Below are 19,134 nucleotides of genomic sequence, written 5' to 3' on the forward strand. Positions count from 1 at the left end.
TTATTGCCCAAATCAAATCGTTCTAAAGTGAAAAAAAATTTGGCCATTTGACACGATCAAAGGCCTTTTCTGCATCTAAGGAAACCACCAAGCCGTCCACTGCCTGTTGCTGACATGCCTGAATCACATTACGTAAAACAACCTCTCTCTTAGCATCAACAAAACCAATGAGTTGATTATTGACAGAAGAAATTTGGGGTCCATCAACCAGTGCTCATTCAGAGATCAGAGGTGGAGAGGGTCAGTAACTTTAAATTCTTGGACATTATCGTATCAGATAATCTGATCTGGGACCAACTCGTAAGTACCATTTCACAGAAAGCACAACAGCGCCTCTACTCTCTTAGAAGTCTGTGTAGATTTAGCATGCTATCGAAAACTTTGGCAAACTTCAAAGGTGCACAGTGGAGACTATCCTGACTGGTTGTATCATAGCCTGGTGTGGAAACACCAGTGCCTGAAGAATGGAAAAGCCTACAAAAGAGGGAGGATACAGATGAGTTCATCATGTGAAATGCCACCCTCCCCCCACCACCACAGAACAGATCTACAAATTGTGCTGCCACAGAAAGCAGCGTCCATTAACAAGGAGCCCCGCCATCCGTGCAATGCTCTCTTCTTGTTGCTACCATTAAGTCCCATACCATCAGGTTCAGGAACAGTTATTACTGAACTGATCATTAAACACAACCGATGGATTCACTTTCAAGGACTCTGGAACTCATTTTCCCAATACCATTTATTTATTTTTTATTATTATTATTATTAGGTTCTTTTGGTATCTGCACAGTTTATGTTTTGCACATGTGTTGCTTGTCAGTCTTTATGCGTTGTTTCTCATTGAGTCCATTGTACTTCTTTGATACACTATGAATGCCTGCAAGAATATGAATCTCAGGGTAGTATTTGGTAACATATACATTATTTTGATAATAAATTAATTTGAACATTTGAACATTGACTTCCATAAACAGCAAGTCTGCCATGACTTGCTTGTAGCTTGGCTTCTCACTAACTGCATCATGTGCTAAGTTCTGTGATTCCAAATGAAATACAAATTTCCTTCCAACTGTATCCTTGTGATAACACATTGGATCTCAGAGGGTGGCGAGATCATTTAAAAAATACAGCATTTATCAGTCATTCCAAACCTCTTTTGAGAAAGTAATGGCAAACTTTGTCCATCAAGTCCCATGTGTAATATCAGGTAGGAAGTTCCACAGAACAAGCTAAGCAACGATGAAGAAAAGGCAACATGTTTTCAGGGAGATGAATTTACAAGTTTGGTGGCAGTTTCAAGTATCTGCAAAGTGGTAAAGATGCAGCTTTGGGAGGAGCTGTAGCACGTTGGAGACAGAACACACAGCAGCCATATTAGGAATGGAGATTTTTAACAAGTGGGTACGAATCAAACAGACGGTATTACCCCCAGATGATGACAACCTGAGTGCCAATGAAGATCTACTTATCCAATCAAGTGGAGAACATGCTATTCCTTTACATTTCATTCCTGAATTGAAGCTGATGGAAAGGGAGTTAAAAGGTTTATCATTTTCAACAAGATATCCAGCCACTGATTTATTCTTGGGACCACTGTGGCTATTCCATTTAAGCTTCAGATCAGCAGTAAGCCCCATGATATTCATGAGGGAATATAAGCTCTACTTCTACTACATCTTGACATTAATAAAGTACATCACATTCTCCCAGCTGTCAACCACATCGCCTAAAGCTCCCACACCAAAAGACACAATGTTTTCCTTTGTGGCATGCCTTGGCATCTTCCTTTTAGATGAACACATCGGATAAAGGCAAGTGGTTACTTGATGCTTGCTGTTACCAGTTTGCCAGAGGTAAAAAGTTTCACTGCACAAATTCATTGCACCATCCAACACACAAAATGCTGGAGGAACTCAGCAGGCCAGGCAGCATCTATGGAAAAGAGTACAGTCAACGTTTCGGGCAGAGACCCTTCAGCAGCTTCAAGTATCTGCAAAGAGGTAAAGATGCAACTTTGGAAGAAACTACAGCAACTCGACTGTACTCTTAGGTGTACAAGATGATGAGAGACATTGATTGTGTGGGTATTCAAGGCTTTTTCCCAGGGCTGAAACGGCTAACATGAGAGGACACAGTTTTAAGGGGCTTGGAAGTAGGTACAGAGGAAATGTCAGGAGTAAATTGTTTTTTTTACGCAGAGAGTGGTGAGTGCATGGAATGGGCTGCTGGCGATGGTGGTGGAGGCAGATACAATAGGGTCTTTTAAGAGACTCCTGGACTGGTACATGGAGCTTAGAAAAAACAGGGCTATAGGTAACCCGAGGTAATTTCTGAAGTAAGTACATGTTCAGCACAGCACTGTGGGCCAAAAGGCCTGAATTGTGCTTTCTATGTTTCTATGTAATTACAGTAATTGACACACTTAGAACCTATTAAGTCATTATAAATGTAATTACTTGTGGACATAGTCCAACACAACAAACCCCGAAAATTTCAAGAACACTTTAAATGAGGTGGCGCCTACAAAAGAGAACCACTTCACAAGAACAATTGAAGGTTCTGTTATTCAAGCCATTTCAATGTCTATTAAAATTCAACGTCTACAGCCCATGCTGCCATGTTTTAAGGAAATAAAATTGTTGAGAAAGATGAAGGGCAAATGCAGACTGAACTGAGCTGCTTGTTCAATAGGAAAACTTTGGCCATAAGCCATTCAGCACGATTTGGACAAACATGGAAACTTGAGATGAGCTTGGAGTTCAGAAGCTGGTGTGTTGAACCCATTATCAGAGCAATGATGACTGGGGAGAGAGGAGACTTGGAAGAGCAAAGTGCAGGAAAATGCATAAACGGGTTAGCTTCAAGGTTTCAATTATTTTTAAGTACTTAAAGCACCTTTAGTTACTTTATCAAAAAAATATTTGAATGCTTTACATAAAGCTCTTTAATAACAAGCATTAGGAAAACAGTCAAATGTCTTAATCAGCTTTTGAAAATCTCATACTCAATCCTTTACCCTGTCCTGCTCCAGATGCTCTGTTGCCTAATTAAGTTTTGCTTCCTGACTCTAAGAGAAATGCCTATTACAGCATTTATAGGATGTTTTATTATACAATTTCCACTTTGTCCATATTAGGACTTTTGACCAATCTTTTAACAACTCTTCCTTAAACCTCAACACAAATCAAGACCCATTGTCAGCCACCAGCTACCGTGGTCTTTAATCAGAGCACCACTTGAGTGCAAAAATACTAAGTTTACTATCAAAATAGTAATTCAGGCCATGCAAATACACATATTGAGAATAAGAAATTGTAATATCATTGATGTATGCAGGACAGCAGCAGGAAAGAGCAGTGCTAATTTTAACACAGTAATCTGATTTTAAAAAAGCTTCTAAAACCCAGTGGACGATTTCCTTCGCATTGATGGGTAGGATCAGTGCCTTCTCTATTTCTTGTGATAGATTCAGCAAGGAAGATGCTCTTGTACTGTCACTTAATGTACTTTACACAATATTAAGTGGGGTTCAATAACAGCTGGTTGTTAATCCAACCCATTACCTTTCTTTTCAACTACACAGAACTTAGTAAAGCAGAACATAGGAACAGGTCCTTCAGCCCACAGTGTTGTGCTGAACTAATTAGTAATCAAATGCCCAACTGAACTAATCCCTCTACCTACAGAATGTTCATATTCTCCCATTTCTTACTCATTCACGTGCCTATCTAAAGCGATTCTTGAGTGTCCCTATCATATTAGCCTCCACCATCATCCCAGGCAGGGCAGTTTAGGCACTCACCACTCCTGCCCTGCACATTTCCTTTGATTTTACCATCTCACCTTGTGTTGGGCACGTGGCCAAGAGGTTAAGGCATTCGCCTAGTGATCTGAAGGTCACTAGTTCAAACATCAGCTGTGGCAGCATGTTTGTGTCCTTGAGCAAGGCACTTAACCGCACATTGCTCCAGTGTTTGTGCGAGGAGTGGTGCCCCACACAGACGTCCAATCTGTGCCTTGTAAGGCATGAAAATGCCTGACGCAGGCCTCTCATGGTCTGAGTTGACGTTCCCCCCCCCCACCTTAAGAGCATGTCATCTGGTATTAGACATGTCAAACCTTGTAAAAAGATACTAGCTATCGATTCTACCAATGCCTCTTACAATCTTATAAACCTCTACGAGATCTCCCCTCCACCGCTCCAGAGAAAACAACCCAAGTTTGTCCAACTTCTCCTTATAGCATGTGCCATCTTTTGCGGTCTCTCCAAAGTCTTAACATCCTTCCTATATTGGCAATCAGATAATGAATGCAATATTCCAAATGCAGCCTAACTAGTGTCTTATAAAGCTGCAACATAATTTCAACTCTTGATCTCAATTCCTCAATCAAGACAACCATGCCATATCCCTTCTTTACCACCTTATCAACTTGTGTAATCACTTCTATGGAGCTATGAACTTCTACTCTTAAGATTCCTCTGCTCATCAATACTGTTAAGGATCTTGCCATTAACAATTAACATTAAAAGATCCCACTGGATCTTTACATTTGATCTTGCGAAGTGCAACACTTTACATTTGGCAGGTTGAAACACCATCGGCCATTTCTCTGCCCATATATGCAATGATCTATATCCCACTGTATCCTTTGCCTCACCTTCTATGTTGTCCACAACACCACCAATCTTTGTATCAGCTGCAGCTCACTAGCCAACCCATCTACTTTTTCCAGGTCATTTCACAAACAGCAGAGGTTCCAGTATGGATTTGTGTGGAACACTAGTCAGACATCCAGCAGAATAAATTCCATCAACTAATACCCTTTATCCTCTATGGGAAAGCCACCCCTGAATCCAAACTGCTAATTCACCAAGGACCCTGTGCATCTTAATCTTCTGGATGAGTCTCCCACAAAAGACCTTATCAAACGCCTTACTAAAACCCACATAGACAACATTACCTGAAAATCACATTTAAATTGACTTGCCTCCTTAACAAAGCAGCAAGGAAATAGGGAGTGATATAGAATGATAGACAAAAATTGGCTTGTGTGTCTGTTACAGATTCTGTTAGCTAACTTACAAATTTCTATTATTACAGATTTTTGGAAATAGGAAGAGAATTTTCCAATATCTGCAACTGGTTTGTTCCTTTTATTGTACATACTATTGAAATTAGAGGTCAAGGACTGTGTTTTTTTAAATGGCTTAGCAACTGGAAGGAAGAGGGAAGAGTAAGGTGGATTAACTTTCCAACAATCTCGTTAACTGAAATTTCTTCTAAAAAAAATTGCAGGTGATACAGATCTGGAAACAACTTCAGAAATTTCAGGTCTCCAGTAATGGTAGTTCCCTTCCTCCCATTACCCCAATTACTTTATCAGAAAACAAAGAATGAAAGTTTTCTTCATGACTCTACTTATAAAATTAAACAATTGACCATCTTCCAATGCATGTTTGTTACAGTTTGGATATCATTTGCATTAAAGAAAAAATATTGCAACAAGATATTGTTAATTAATACTATCAGCTGCTTATACAGCTCAATGCAAAATATTAATTTTATTCAGTATTTTCCCCTATTTTGCATGAACTTTAGGTAGACAGTTTAAACCTAGATACTTTTTTACTCCAGTCATGCACTGTATATGCAAAAAAAAATCGCAATAAGGACACAGCAGCAGCCAGTAAATGCATCTTTCACCTTAATTTATGCTTACAACAACACAAAGAGGTGGCAACTTGACCCATCAATTCCAATTCCATCTCGTAGGGAAACAATTTCATTAGTCCCATTGCTCCTCTTCACATTGTCCTGCAATTTAGCCCCTCACACATGCCATCAACTTCCCTTTGATGGTTACTTCCATCAGCCTACACAAAGGGGTAACTTACATTAGTTCACCTAGCAAAACATTCATGGGACACTCGCACACACTGGAGCACCCAGGAATAGACATGAGCAATTACCAGAGGGAATGAACAAACTTCACTTCGCTGAGACAGCATCTGAGATGAAGATCAAACGTGGGTCGCTACGACTTTGAGGCAGCTGTCTAAATGCATGCACTCTCAATCAACAACAGGGTACGATGAACATACAGAAGGCCAATTATTTCAACTAAATCCTGTAGGAAGAAAGTGAGTAGGATGTTGATGGGAGAAAGCAGAAACTGGAGAGATATAAAGAAATCAAAGAACAAAAGCTGAAATTGCTTTGTAGAAAGGCAGTCAAAGGAAAGATGAAATCACTAAAACAGATCAAATGAAAACAAGGGAACAACTTTTTTGAATGAACATTTCCTTGAAATATTTAGAACGTTGACCAAGTTAATAGTGCCCAAGCAAAGGAAAGCAAGGTATAGTTATGAATTTAAAACCTCTGAGATAGCAGTACTAAATGAGGTAAAAGGACAACATGTTCACTAACTGGTCTTCCTCAAGTGCTGTGAAAAATCAGAGTTCTGAGATTTATAAACCACTGACGATCGTTGAGATGTATCACTGCAGAGTGGAGCCTATCAATGGACTGAGAAACCAGGCAAACCTGGTCCCACAATCTGGAAAAAAAAGAGCATTTCTCCCTTGCAGGACTTGGTTGAAATTATTTTCACCTTATCTGTATTATTTGCTCTTTGAATCAGCATTCTGTTGTACAGTACAGCTCAAAAAGCCACTAGGAAGGAGGAACAGGAGCCTCAGGATTCAATCACCAGGTTCAGGAACAGCTATTACCCCTTGACCATCAGGCCTTTAAACCAAAGGGGTTAATTCCAGTTCCCCATCACTGAGTTGTTCCCACAACCTATGAACTCACTTCCAAGGATTTTTTATTTCATATTCTCAATTTTTATTGCTTATTTATTTATTATTATTTCTTTCTTTTTGTATTTCAAAGGTACATTTAATGTCAGAGAAATGTATGTAATATACACCCTGAAATACTTTTTCTTCGCAACCATCCAAAAAAAGGAGTGCCTTCAAAGAAATGACAGTTAAATGTTAGAACCCCAAAATACCCCCAGTTCCCCTCCCTCCCGCGCGTAAGCGGCAGCAAGCAACAATCCCCCCTCCGGCAAAAAAACATGGGAACCCGCCACCGAGCACTCAAGTGTGAGCAAGGCAGCAGCCTTACAATACTCCAAAGACTACTCGTTCACCCGGTATTCGACATACTGCAGGCTCTCTCTCTCCCCAGTGAGGGAAAGAGATGTCTCCGTTTCACAGCGAGAGGGAAGACTTAACAAACAACTCGCTGGTTTACAACGTTTACACAGTTTGTTGTCTTTTGTACACTGGTTGAGCACCGAAGTTGGTGTGGTCTTTCATTGATTCTATTATGGTTATTATTCTATTATGGATTTACTGAGTATGCCTGCAATAAAATGAATCTCAGGGTTGGATGGCGACATATTTATGCTCTGATAATAAATTTAGTTTGAACTGTGAAAAAGGGGCCTTTTGACCCACCATGTCCATGCTGACCTTTTATTTTGCCATCAACTTCAATCCTATTTGCCTGCTTAGGACTGTCATGTATACCTGTTGTGCCCTTCTGGAATTCCTGGCCACGTGCCTGTGTTTTGAGTGTGATTGACAAGAATTACTGAGCAAACATAGTAACTTGAAAAACAAACCGAGTATGATAAACATTTCAAGACAAGTTTAGAAGTAGTTCTGGTTTTTAAATTCTATTTCAATGTGTGGTATTTCTTGCAACAGATAAAATAGATACTGGGAAACAAATGGCAGATTATGAATTGAATATTAATGGAAGTATACAAGGAACGACTCATCAATTGAAATGTCATTCTGTCCTAGGGCAGTAATTATTTGGAACAAATTTGATGATCTGCACAATGTTAAGGTAGTCAATATTATAATGAAGCAGATTGTGTATGGTTAATCTCCATACTGTTTTCTAAATTAACTGTGGAGATCTTTAACATGCTAACGTTGAAAACGTCCTAAAAAGGTATCTATCAACATTTCATCGAAACTAATTTAGCTGAAAAACAAGGATTCTAAACAAACTCTCATAACGGGGAGTCTTTTCAGATGAACTCTTGACCTCACTGTCTACCTTGACAGGGCTTTTGTACCATATTGTCTGCCTGTACTGCTCTTTTTATGTAACTGTAACACTTTATTCTACATTCTGTTAGCGCTCAATGCACTGATGCTTTGAAATGATCTGTATGGATGGCACGTAAAGCAAAGATTTCCACTGTATCTCAGTGCAGGTGACAATAATAAACCAATTTCAAAAAAAAGACCATGAGTGCAAAGTCAATGATTTGTACAAGTAGTAATTTTCAGCTGGATGAGAGATGGAAGCGAACAGAATGCAAAGCAGAGGTTCTGCTGGGTAACGTGCCAGTCAACGAAAGGAGTTGGTGGACATAATACTGGAAAATTTTCACCGATCTGACTACCTGTAATCCAGTTTCATTGATAATCCGCACTGATTCCTAACTTTCTGCGCAACTGTAATTTCAAATTTTCTGGGCCACCGTACCAATCTGCTGTGCATTGTTTTGGTTGCACTAGATCTGTTCACGTGTTGGTGTGCTCTTGTAAGCACAGACAGGTGATTCCTGCTTGTTTTCCTGCATTTATTACCATCACTTGCGTGAGGCGCGGCCGCCCGTCTCACCCGCCAGCAGCGGGGAAGCTGGGTCGGTCTGCCTTCTCGCCCGCCTGCCGGCAGTCGCGCACTACCCTCCAGTGTCGCCCGACCAGCGCTCCGTTCTCTTCTGCCTACGACCTCAGATCAGACGTGGTGACCTGCTGAATTTAAACATATTACTGCGAGTGAAGAGGGAAAAGCCCAGCGCCGAATCCCCAGCCGCCTGGCGGTCACATGAAATGTGGCGTCTAGAAGTCCTCCTTTCTCCGACTTCTGCTTCTGACAACCCCTCACTTGCAGACATGTAACTTTGCCTGAAGGTATATTAAATGTCTCACTTTAGAAGCGGAAGTGCTCAACTGTTCTGTATTAGTTAATTCCTGTACATTTACCTGTATCCTTTATTTTATCTGTTCCTGTGCAGTATATTACTTTATTAAAATTTCACTTGCTACTCATTTAATATTTCTGTTTCATTATTATCTAACCTGTACTGATTTACATGAGTCACCTCTTTCTCCTTTATTAGGAGAGAGAGAGCCTGCAGCATGTCGAACTATCGGGTGAACAATGTAGTCTTTGGGGTAACTGCAAGTCTGTGTCTGTGCTATCGCATAGCTCACGCTTGAGTGCTGGTAGTGGGTGTGCTTTACTTTTTGCCAGTGGGGAGGGGGGATTGTTGCTCGCTGCTGCTTACGCACGGGAGGGAGGGGAACGGCGGGGGGAATCTTAGGGGTTCGAACATTTAACTGTTGTTCATTCTTTGGAGCACTCTTCTGTTTTCATAGATGGTTGCGAAGATTAAGCATTTCAGGATGTATATTGTATACATTTCTCTGACATTAAATGAACCTTTGAATCCTTTGATATTTTAAAGGTATGATGAGGTGGTTAGCTATTGCTTAATGTGATCCTTCTGGAATTCGGCATTTTCACTAATCCGGCACTCCTCAGGTCCCAGTGGTGCCGGATTATAGAAGGTCGACCTATACAACCAACTTAGGCTCAGATGGCATTTGTGGTTAATAAGCAAGAGTCACAGTGGAATTAGTAGAGACTGGAGATTATAAAATGAGCTGACAAAATATTTAATTGGATAGAACTAATTCCACAGAAATAAGGATTCTGGGAAACTTTAGGGTCCTTATAGAAGGACAAGCCATGGTTACAGGTAACAATCTTGTGAAGAAATGGAAACGGTTGGAATCCTGACCAAAGTGTAGTAAGGCTCACTCAGTTCCTAAATGACTCCACTCAGACAATGCTGGATTTGATAATGTCACCAAAGACTCAAATTTCTAGATGTACTGTGGAAAACATTCTAACTGGTTGCATCACCATCTGGTATGGTGGGGGTGGGGGCGGGGAACCATGCAAGAGCGAAATAAAGCTACAGAAAGTTGTAAACTCAGTTAGCTCCATCATAGGCAGTAGCCTCCCCAGTATCCAGGACATCTTCAAGGAGCGATGCCTCAAAAAGACACCATCAATCATTAAGGACACCCATCACCCAGGACGTGCTCTCTTCTCATTGCTACAATCAGGGAGGTGGTACAGAAGCTTGAAAGAACACACCCAACAATTCTGGAACAACTTCTTCCCTTCCGCCACCAGATTTCTAAATGGACGTTGAACCCATGAACACTAAACACTACCTCACTACTTTTTTCCTCTTTTTGCACTATTATTTAACTTTTTAATAGATATACACTTCTTACTGTAAGTTAGTTTTTATTACGTATACAATGTACTGCTGCCGCATATCAGCAAATTTCATGACATGTGCCAATGATATCAAACCTAATATTAATTACTGACATTTGGACATCTCAGTCCAATGGCAGAAATCCACTTCTAGCTTTCTCCTTCTTAATCTGCAGAATATGAACATTGTCACCAAGGCACATTTCTCTATGCACAAAGCTTTTTATCGCTTTTCAATGGAATGCTCATGGGGGGCGGGGTGGGAGAGGTGAAATGCTAAGGAAGATTTCACTGTTGCACGATACCAACTACAAACCGATAAACACCTGAGAAGATCCGTTACCTGAAACCTACACGTATCACATTTCTAATCTTAAACTACATCAATTACAAGGAAAAGCAGCAGTAACCTCAGACAGGCAAACGTTTAACACCAAACAGAATAAATCATCTCTTTGATCAAGAACATAATCCAGCTTTATGGTTTAAATGAGTAGTATTTAACACAGGCAGTGTATGGTGATATATACTGGGCTAAAACTGCCCCTTCAGTGTCAATTACATTTGGATGCTAAATAACAAAAAGATGCACAACAAGTAGTGCTTATCATGGGATATAAATGTAACAGAAAACCATCCATTTGAAGTCATTTGTGTTACGAGTAAGAAATGTGGTAAACATTGGAAGCTGGCTAGCCATATCCACTTGGAACAACAGCTGCGTACAGAGTTAACACTCAGCACACGCAGTACAAACAAAAGCAGAATGCTGCAGGTGTTGAAACCAAGATAGAAATGGCCTGGCAATTTCCATATTATTTTTCACTAATTCACTATGGGCAGGTATGGCATGATTTCTCTGGATGGCACGCAAGGCAAAAGGCTTTTCACTATAACTCAGTACATGTGATACTATTGAACCAATACCAGATAATTTGACAAACTGGATGTGAGCCCTTTGTCAAAACTGGAAAGAAACTGCAGATATAAAGAATACATTGAAGGGCAGAGGGATGGATAGTCTGGAATGTGGAAAAACTCTGATTAAATGAAATATAGTTATTTTGTTTCATCTCAGCTCTGCATCTTATTCCCCTGCCTCAACCCCACCCCACAAATTTTGCACACAATAAACAAACACAAACATGCCTATTTTATTGACATATATTGCCCAGCACATTCAATGTACACAGCATTTTTTCTGTGGCCGAATGGAATACAGAGAATTCCAGTTAATTAGGCCTTCGTTTAATTGGGCAGCTGTTTATTTGGGCCAACCCTTAAAAAACAAAAGCAAATCGAGAAAATAGCTGGTTTCCCTTCGATATTTGGGACACTATGCCGCTTAATTGGGACAGGAGACTGTTGCTGAACAGTTTCTAACCAGCATCAGTTGCATTCATGTCATGTGGTCCTTAAGACACTGCACCTTGCTTAGAGGGAACAGTTATTAAATATCACTAGTTGCCTGTGTTAGTATTCAAAAAGCAGTGATTTTTGTCACTGATAGTTGGTGAGACATGAACGGTAGGACAATTCAAAACTATTTTGTTCATTACAGTTTCAAGCATTCAGGCTTGGAGATGACAGAGTGAAGATAAAACAATTTCACTACTTCAACAAGTTAGGCACTATGAGAGATTTGAAGATACCACCAATCATTTTGAATATTACAATGAAAATAAAGATTTGAAGGTGGCAATCATTGAAAGCATTCGTTGAAGACAGTTCATTATCTGCACTGGGTGTCTGCCCTGATTTTGTACATTTACAGTCAATCAAAAGAACACAGTACACTAGATGATTTCCTCTGTAGATAACTATTAGGAACTAATACAGTTTTATAGTATATAGCAGTTTTGGCAGTGTTCTAATTTGTTCCGTATTTAAATTAAATACATAATTTGTTACTCAGTTTGTCTTTGTTATACCTTTTTAACTATTTCCATGAAAGCTTGGCTCATGGGCATCCGCTTAATTGGGCCTAAATGTAATGGCCCCAACGTATCCCAATTAACCAGAATTGACTGTATTTAACATAACAAGCTATGATAATTTAATATCAAAGTCCACAAGGAATACATTCATTGCAGACTTCATCAAAAGGATCTTAAGAGTTTTATTTTTGCACAACTAAATCATATGTTTTGCGTGTGTAGCGACTTAAGTTCACCATCTGTCTACTGGGAGTGTTCAACAGAATACATAATAAACAGTCTTAAATCTGTTATTGGGTTTATTTGAACAATGTTTCATGAGTTAATTTTTGATTACACAAAGCTATGAAAAGCACAGGGATATTCATAACAACTTTAATTCCATTTCCTTACTTCATAAAACTCAATTTATTTTCTTTTGAAGCTTCTTCTTGCTGGTGTTTTAATGAGGATGAGATTTACTGGCAGACAGAGCAAGATGTATTTTTGGACTTTGATAAATTACCCATTGATTGCAGGTATGCATGCAAAATATAAAATCTCTAACCATATAACAATGAAAGTCAGCTTGGAAAACATAGTAAATAGGTTAAAATCACATACTCAATTTAAGTGCATCATTTTACTCTGTGAGGAAAGAAGTTTCGCTCTGCCTAGTTAAATAGTAGCCAATCTTGATACGATAATGGAGAAATGGGAAACAGGAAGCCGTTACATATTCAAATACTAGAATTAGCCAGGAGGAGCATTAAACACCAAACTTACCCTTTCAATCTTTTCATCTAGCATCTTGAAGAACTCTTGTTGACTGTCTGAAGTGTGAATACTAAAAGGAATATTTAAAAACAGAATTATAAAAATATTTTCTGTACAGTGCAAGGAACTCCAGCATTCAACACTCATAATTTTTCCCAAGAATGAGTCTACACTATAATGATTATAAATTCATAGTATTGTACAAAACATACAATTATGTTATTAAACTAGTTCAGGGTCGGTGGCCTCTTCAGGTAACAATTATTCATAAGCAGTCCACATTTTGTTAAATGAATCCACATATTACTCCATTAAAAGATGCAAAAGAAAAACCAGTTCTCATTAATGAATACTTCATTCTCAACACTCTTATTCTTTTGTCAGAAATTGTCATCTCAACCAACAACCCACAACAAACAGGATTTCATGCATTTCAAAATTGTAAGTTGAGAAGGCAGAAGTAGATTTTTTAAAAAAAAGTATTATTTGAATGAACAAAACATCTATTAAGAGATCCCAAAGTGAAAAAACTGCATTTTAAATAAAACTTTGTTATGAAAGGAATTAGCAGAAACAGTCACCATTAATGTAATCAAAATACAGCATTGATCCAAAATGGACAAAAATCTGAGAAAAACTGAAACATGGGTATGTATGTTTACCATATAGGTGGAAAGCAGTAAATAACAATATAGATTGCTAATCTTTCGAAACAAGTTGTGGTATCTGTATAATACAGTAAACCATACTCCATGACAAAAGACTTAATTATCGATGTTCAATCTCCTTTCTCCGCCACAGATCGACTACACTTTACTCAGTATCATTTGTACTTGCTGAGTATCATATTTACATAGAGCTTGACCTCAGCTTTCTTTGGGAACTGTGGAGCTTGCACACTTGCTTCAGTAGGGCCACAGAGTCATGTATAAAACCTTTACAATAAATGGAGGATATGACGCCTTGCACCAGAACATCATTAGATCAACTGGCTGCTGCATAAAATTGATCAAAAACATCTAATTGCTCATTAGATCACTGATCCTCAATGTCTTACTTTTATTTAAGCATGAAAAAACGTTTGATTTAAAGTAACAAAACTACAGAGATTATTTAGATTCAATATAGATCAAATACAGAATAATCTTTTTATCATTTCAAGAGTATTAGTTCAATTCTAACATTGTTCAATTAACATTCATGAGACTAGCAGCTGACAGGGCCTTACTAAACAAAATAGTTAATATTTCCTTTCCCTGCAAATGAAAGGACTGTTTTCAGAGCCATTAATATGAGGGTACAACCTTTGGTGTTAGCCTTGAAGTTTTTCTTTGTGCAGAAACAAGCAACAGAAGTCTGGGAAATGAAAAAAAAGTGGAAACCCTGCAATCAGTGTCTGACATCTGACGAATCAACAGGCAAATTATTCTGATCAAGTTGTGATGGAGTGTCCCGCCCAAAACTTCAATCCATTACTTCCATATGCTTGCCCTTCTGAACTAAATGTCAACCACTTGTCTTTGATTGCTGTTAAGTATTTTTCATTGCTTTAGAAACATATTAATTAACTCAATAGCTACCGTTGGCAATTTGTCTGTGCATAGTTCGAGGTGGCAGATGGTTTTCCCTTGGGTGAACAAACACATAATTCAGGTACCATGTACAAGGATAAGAATTTACATATCTTATGACCAACAAAGGTTTTTAAATTTGACAAAGATCTTGGCACTGATAATCAGGTACTGCAATTCAACATTTACAAGTTCTGAATGAAGATCTCTGGTCCAATTAAAAGGAGGTAGGATTAGTCCTCTTCTTCTGCAGTTACTGTTTTCCACCCTAAATAAATGGTTTACAACTCAAAACAACAAAAGCATGCTGAATTCCAACTCAACAGCTATTTGGTATCAACAAACAACTGCACAATATCTCGCTAAATGCCAAATTCTGACTAAAGGAACACAGTAGATATCAATCCCTGAACTCCTGCACCTCCAAGTTATTTTTCCGATATTGGGTTTAGCTAGCATGAGCTCCATCTTGAGCACAAGCCTCCCCACCATTGAGGACTTTACAAAAGGCAGTCCTCAAGGCAGCAGCATTCATCTTGCAGGACTCTTACTATCCTAGATATGCCCTCTTCTCATTATGACCATCTGGGGATAGGCAGGAGCCTGAAAACCTAACTTTTTAGGAACAGCTTCCTCCTCTGTACCATCAGCTTTCTGAATGGTGCATGCACACTGCCTTGCTATTCTTCTTTTGCTGTATTCATGTTGACATAAGAGTAATTTTTAATGTTTTATTCTGCACCACTGCTACAAAACCAGAAGCTTTATGGCATGCCAGTGATAATAAACCCGATTCTGATTCCTGAAAGGGTACGTGTTTGTCTGTAGGAACATAGCTGTATTGTACTCAGATGGGCTAAGGGAAGAATGGGACCAAGGACATTTTTACAGTAATCAACCTCAATGCCTTGATGTCCCACCCTACTTCACATTTCAAATTCAATGTCCCACCAGCACCTGTAACCTTGACCTCAACCTTGCTTAATTTTATCCAACTACATCCTCACAGTAACTATTGGCGATAAAATGCACTGATGATACTCATCTAGATACTCTGGCACCACCTCTAAAATTCCCAACCTCAACCACCGATAGGGACAAGGGCAACAGGTGAAAGGAAGAACTATCACCCAAGGATTCACTTCAAGTAGCACATCAACCTGGCCTGACCTGGAAATATTTCGCTGGAACACACATCAAAGTTGCTGGTGAACGCAGCAGGCCAGGCAGCATCTGTAGGAAGAGGTGCAGTCAACGTTTCAGGCCGAGACCCTATTTCGCTGGCCCTGAATTGTTACTGGGTCTACATCCTCGTAGTTCAGACCCAGTAGCACTGTGGGAGCAGGAATGTAGTAGCTCAAAGTGGTGGTGTCCCTCCTGCTTCTCAACAGTAACACAGCTTGGGAATTAAATGATGGCCCTGCTAAAACACTTGATTCCCAAAGAATGAATGAGAAACAACAATGTGGAAAAGTTGTTTCAGGTGAGATTGTCAATTTACGTGGCTTGGAATCCTTGTGAAAGGTTTTACTCTGCATCTCCTACAGATTTTTGTGTGATGCGCTGATTTCAGCATTTTTATTTTTGCATTTTCTAAGTACATGCCATTACCCCCCCACCCCACAATGCCCACTTGAAAGTCACACCTCACAGTTTCAAAACTTATACATTATCAAACATTACTGAGCCTGAAAGCTGCCAGATATTAATCTAGATAAAGCACATCGGTAGTGCAATGTTAAACTGGAATACTTCAGCACGGAGAATATGTGTTTCATAAATCAACTAGGGAACAAAATAACAGTCAAATACAACAAGCCCATGACCTTGGAATCATAAATTTCAGTAATAGATCACAATGTCCACTAAACAAAGTGCTATCATCGCCATGTAAAAAAACATTCACCGATAATTCGAATCTATTTTGGGGCAGTGGAGAGCAGAACAGAGGGTGGGGAGGGAAAGAGGGTAGTGTATGTTCACAATCAAAACTACTACCATTGTTGTCAAATTAAGGATAAGGCCTAAAAAGGACTAAAATCCAGACTCACTTAACAGATGGCACGGAATTACTAAATCATTCCTTATATTTTGGAACAAAACCTTGCCTGCCCGAACACCCCTAAGGTAGTTTCAGATTTACCCCTAATTGACAAAACCCTATCACAGTCAAATTTCTGACATAGGAAATGGGAGCAAACCGGAGAAGTATTTTGAAGGAATCACAACGAGTAGTGATCCTAATAGAACAAGCAGTAGGACCTCTTTATTGCTCTTACATTGCTGGACAGATCAGGAGGGAATGTCATCAGGGGTTGAGTCACTGAGTCACAGAACTATTAGAAATGGAAGAGCAGCACTGAGGTAAATCTGGTTTTGTTTTGTGGAAGGAGAATTGGAAGGGAGGATAAAGGTTTAAGAACTAGATACAACCAATGAGGATGCACTAAGAATGACCAAAGGGAACTGAAAGATGGTTGAGGCATTGCAATGATGTGCTTTCCTGCTCTTTATGAAAGAAAGGGTTGCCTTTATATTGCATCATTAATGACCTTGGGGTGACCCAGAATTTCCACCAGCTCCTTCCTAGCGTGTCGCACTAGACAGTCAGCCATTCTTGTCTGGCATGTGGTGTCAGGATTGGTCTCCTTTCGGATTAACCGGGTCACGATATGAACATTCTTGACTCGACCCTTGTTTTTTTACGAGGCTGAGTGGCTAGCTCAGCGCTCGACATGGCACGGATGGAAAGCGTGCTTGGGGGGTGGCCCAACTTGGATTCAAACTCGGGGGCCTTCGCTCCAAAGTCCGGCGCTGATGCTACTGCGCCACCAGCTGATGATGTATTTTCAGAAGGGTTACATGATGTTGTAATGCAAGGGGATGTTTATCTGTCTCTGCAAATATGGCCTCCCATCCGCATTGATTGACAGTTGCCAAACAGAGATTTTGGTAACTGTCAAAGCTGCTGGCTTCAAGCCTTTCCAATACCTGGTTGTTTCCTGTTCTTACAGAGCCACGCAGACCTGTCCTGATGTTACTGGGTTTGTGCATGGCCGCAATCTTTCAATTCATTATTGTGGAGGACCTTGCTTCTGCTTTTCCCAGAAACCACTTCCCCTCGCCACCCACCAGTGTTGGGGAAAGTTTCTGCCTGGCCAAGAGCCAGACAAATTTGATGCAGTAGAAGCTGAAAATAACTGTCATTCTAACAACCAAACTAGCAGTGCCAAATTCTTTGTTTGAGCAGAGCAAGAAATCCGAAGAGGCAAAAGGGAAAAGAATTGGTAGCTGATGTTGAACAGAAATACTAACACATGCACAAAATTTCCCCAGTAGTGAATAGAATGAGCTTTGGCGGGGATTGGGCCAGGCTCTGCAAGTGAAGCAATTTACTATTTCCTATCCTTTACATTTTATTCAGGGATTTCGAAATGGTTAAGTTTTATTGAAAAAGATCATGTGTTATTCCTTTTTTAAAAAAACATGAGGCTGTTCTTTAGTGGATGTTTATTTGATGCATTGATTAATGACTTGTGCTGTATTGACAATCTGAATGGAAAATCCTACAAGAAGTTGTGGATTCAGCCCAGTCCATCACAGGAAAAGCTCTCCCAAATTTGAGCACATCTACATGAAACGCGGTTGCAGGAAAGCATCGTCCATCATCAGGGACCTCTGCCACCCAGGACATACTCTCTTCTTGCTGCTGCCATCCTTCTCTCCAGAGTAAAGCCCAAGCTCCCTTAATCTCTGATCATAATCCATACTCTCTAAACCAGGCAGCATCCTGGTAAATCTCCTCTGTACTCTTTCCAGCGCTTCCACATCCTTCCTATAGTGAGGTGATCAGAACTGGACACAGTACTCCAAGTGTGGCCTAACCAGAGTTTTATAGAGCTGCATCATTACATCGCAACTCTTAAACTCTATCCCTTGACTTATGAAAGCTAACACTCCATAAGCTTTCTTAACTATCCTATCCACCTGTGAGGCAACTTTCAGGGATCTGTGGACATATACCTCCAGATCACTCTGCTCCTCCACACTACCAAGTATCGTGCCATTTACTTTGTACTCTGCCTTGGAGTTTGTCCTTCCAAACTGTACCACCTCACAGTTCTCCAGGTTGAGCTCCATCTGCCACTTCTCAGCCCACTTCTGCATCCTATCAATGTCTCTCTGCAATCTTCAACAATCCTCTAGACTATCCGCAACACCACCAACCTTTGTGTTGTTAGGGTAGGGAGACAATGGTACAGCAGTCTAAACAAAGTGACAGAAGAAATATGTAAATAGGATCTGATGGACAATTTTTTCCACAAAGACAGTGATGGATAAATGAATTGTCAGAAGCGGTAGGGGTGGGTGCAGTTACAAGGTTTAGAATGCATTTGTACAGATACATGGATAAGGAGTGTAACACCCTGGGAAAGGTTTCACTGCTAATGTAGTGGTCTTTCTGTAGAAGCAGCGTGTGGGTTATGGTTAGAGATAACGGGTGCTTTGGAATGTGAGCTGTCCAATGAAGGGAAT

General features: G+C 39.8%; 1 protein-coding gene across 3 annotated transcripts in view; it reads right to left on the reverse strand.

Annotated features, from left to right (window-relative positions):
• LOC134354669 (uncharacterized protein C1orf21-like) overlaps window positions 1-19,134 on the reverse strand; it is a 215,466-nt gene that overhangs the window by 3,802 nt on the left and 192,530 nt on the right. For all 3 annotated transcript variants that reach the window (XM_063063764.1, XM_063063765.1, XM_063063766.1), the window contains exon 6: window positions 13,037-13,097. In XM_063063764.1, the coding sequence (XP_062919834.1) occupies window positions 13,037-13,097 (61 nt within the window). The remainder of the gene's footprint in view (window positions 1-13,036; window positions 13,098-19,134) is intronic.

This window comes from Mobula hypostoma, chromosome 12 (assembly GCF_963921235.1).
Source record: "Mobula hypostoma chromosome 12, sMobHyp1.1, whole genome shotgun sequence".
Lineage (NCBI taxonomy): Eukaryota > Metazoa > Chordata > Chondrichthyes > Myliobatiformes > Myliobatidae > Mobula > Mobula hypostoma.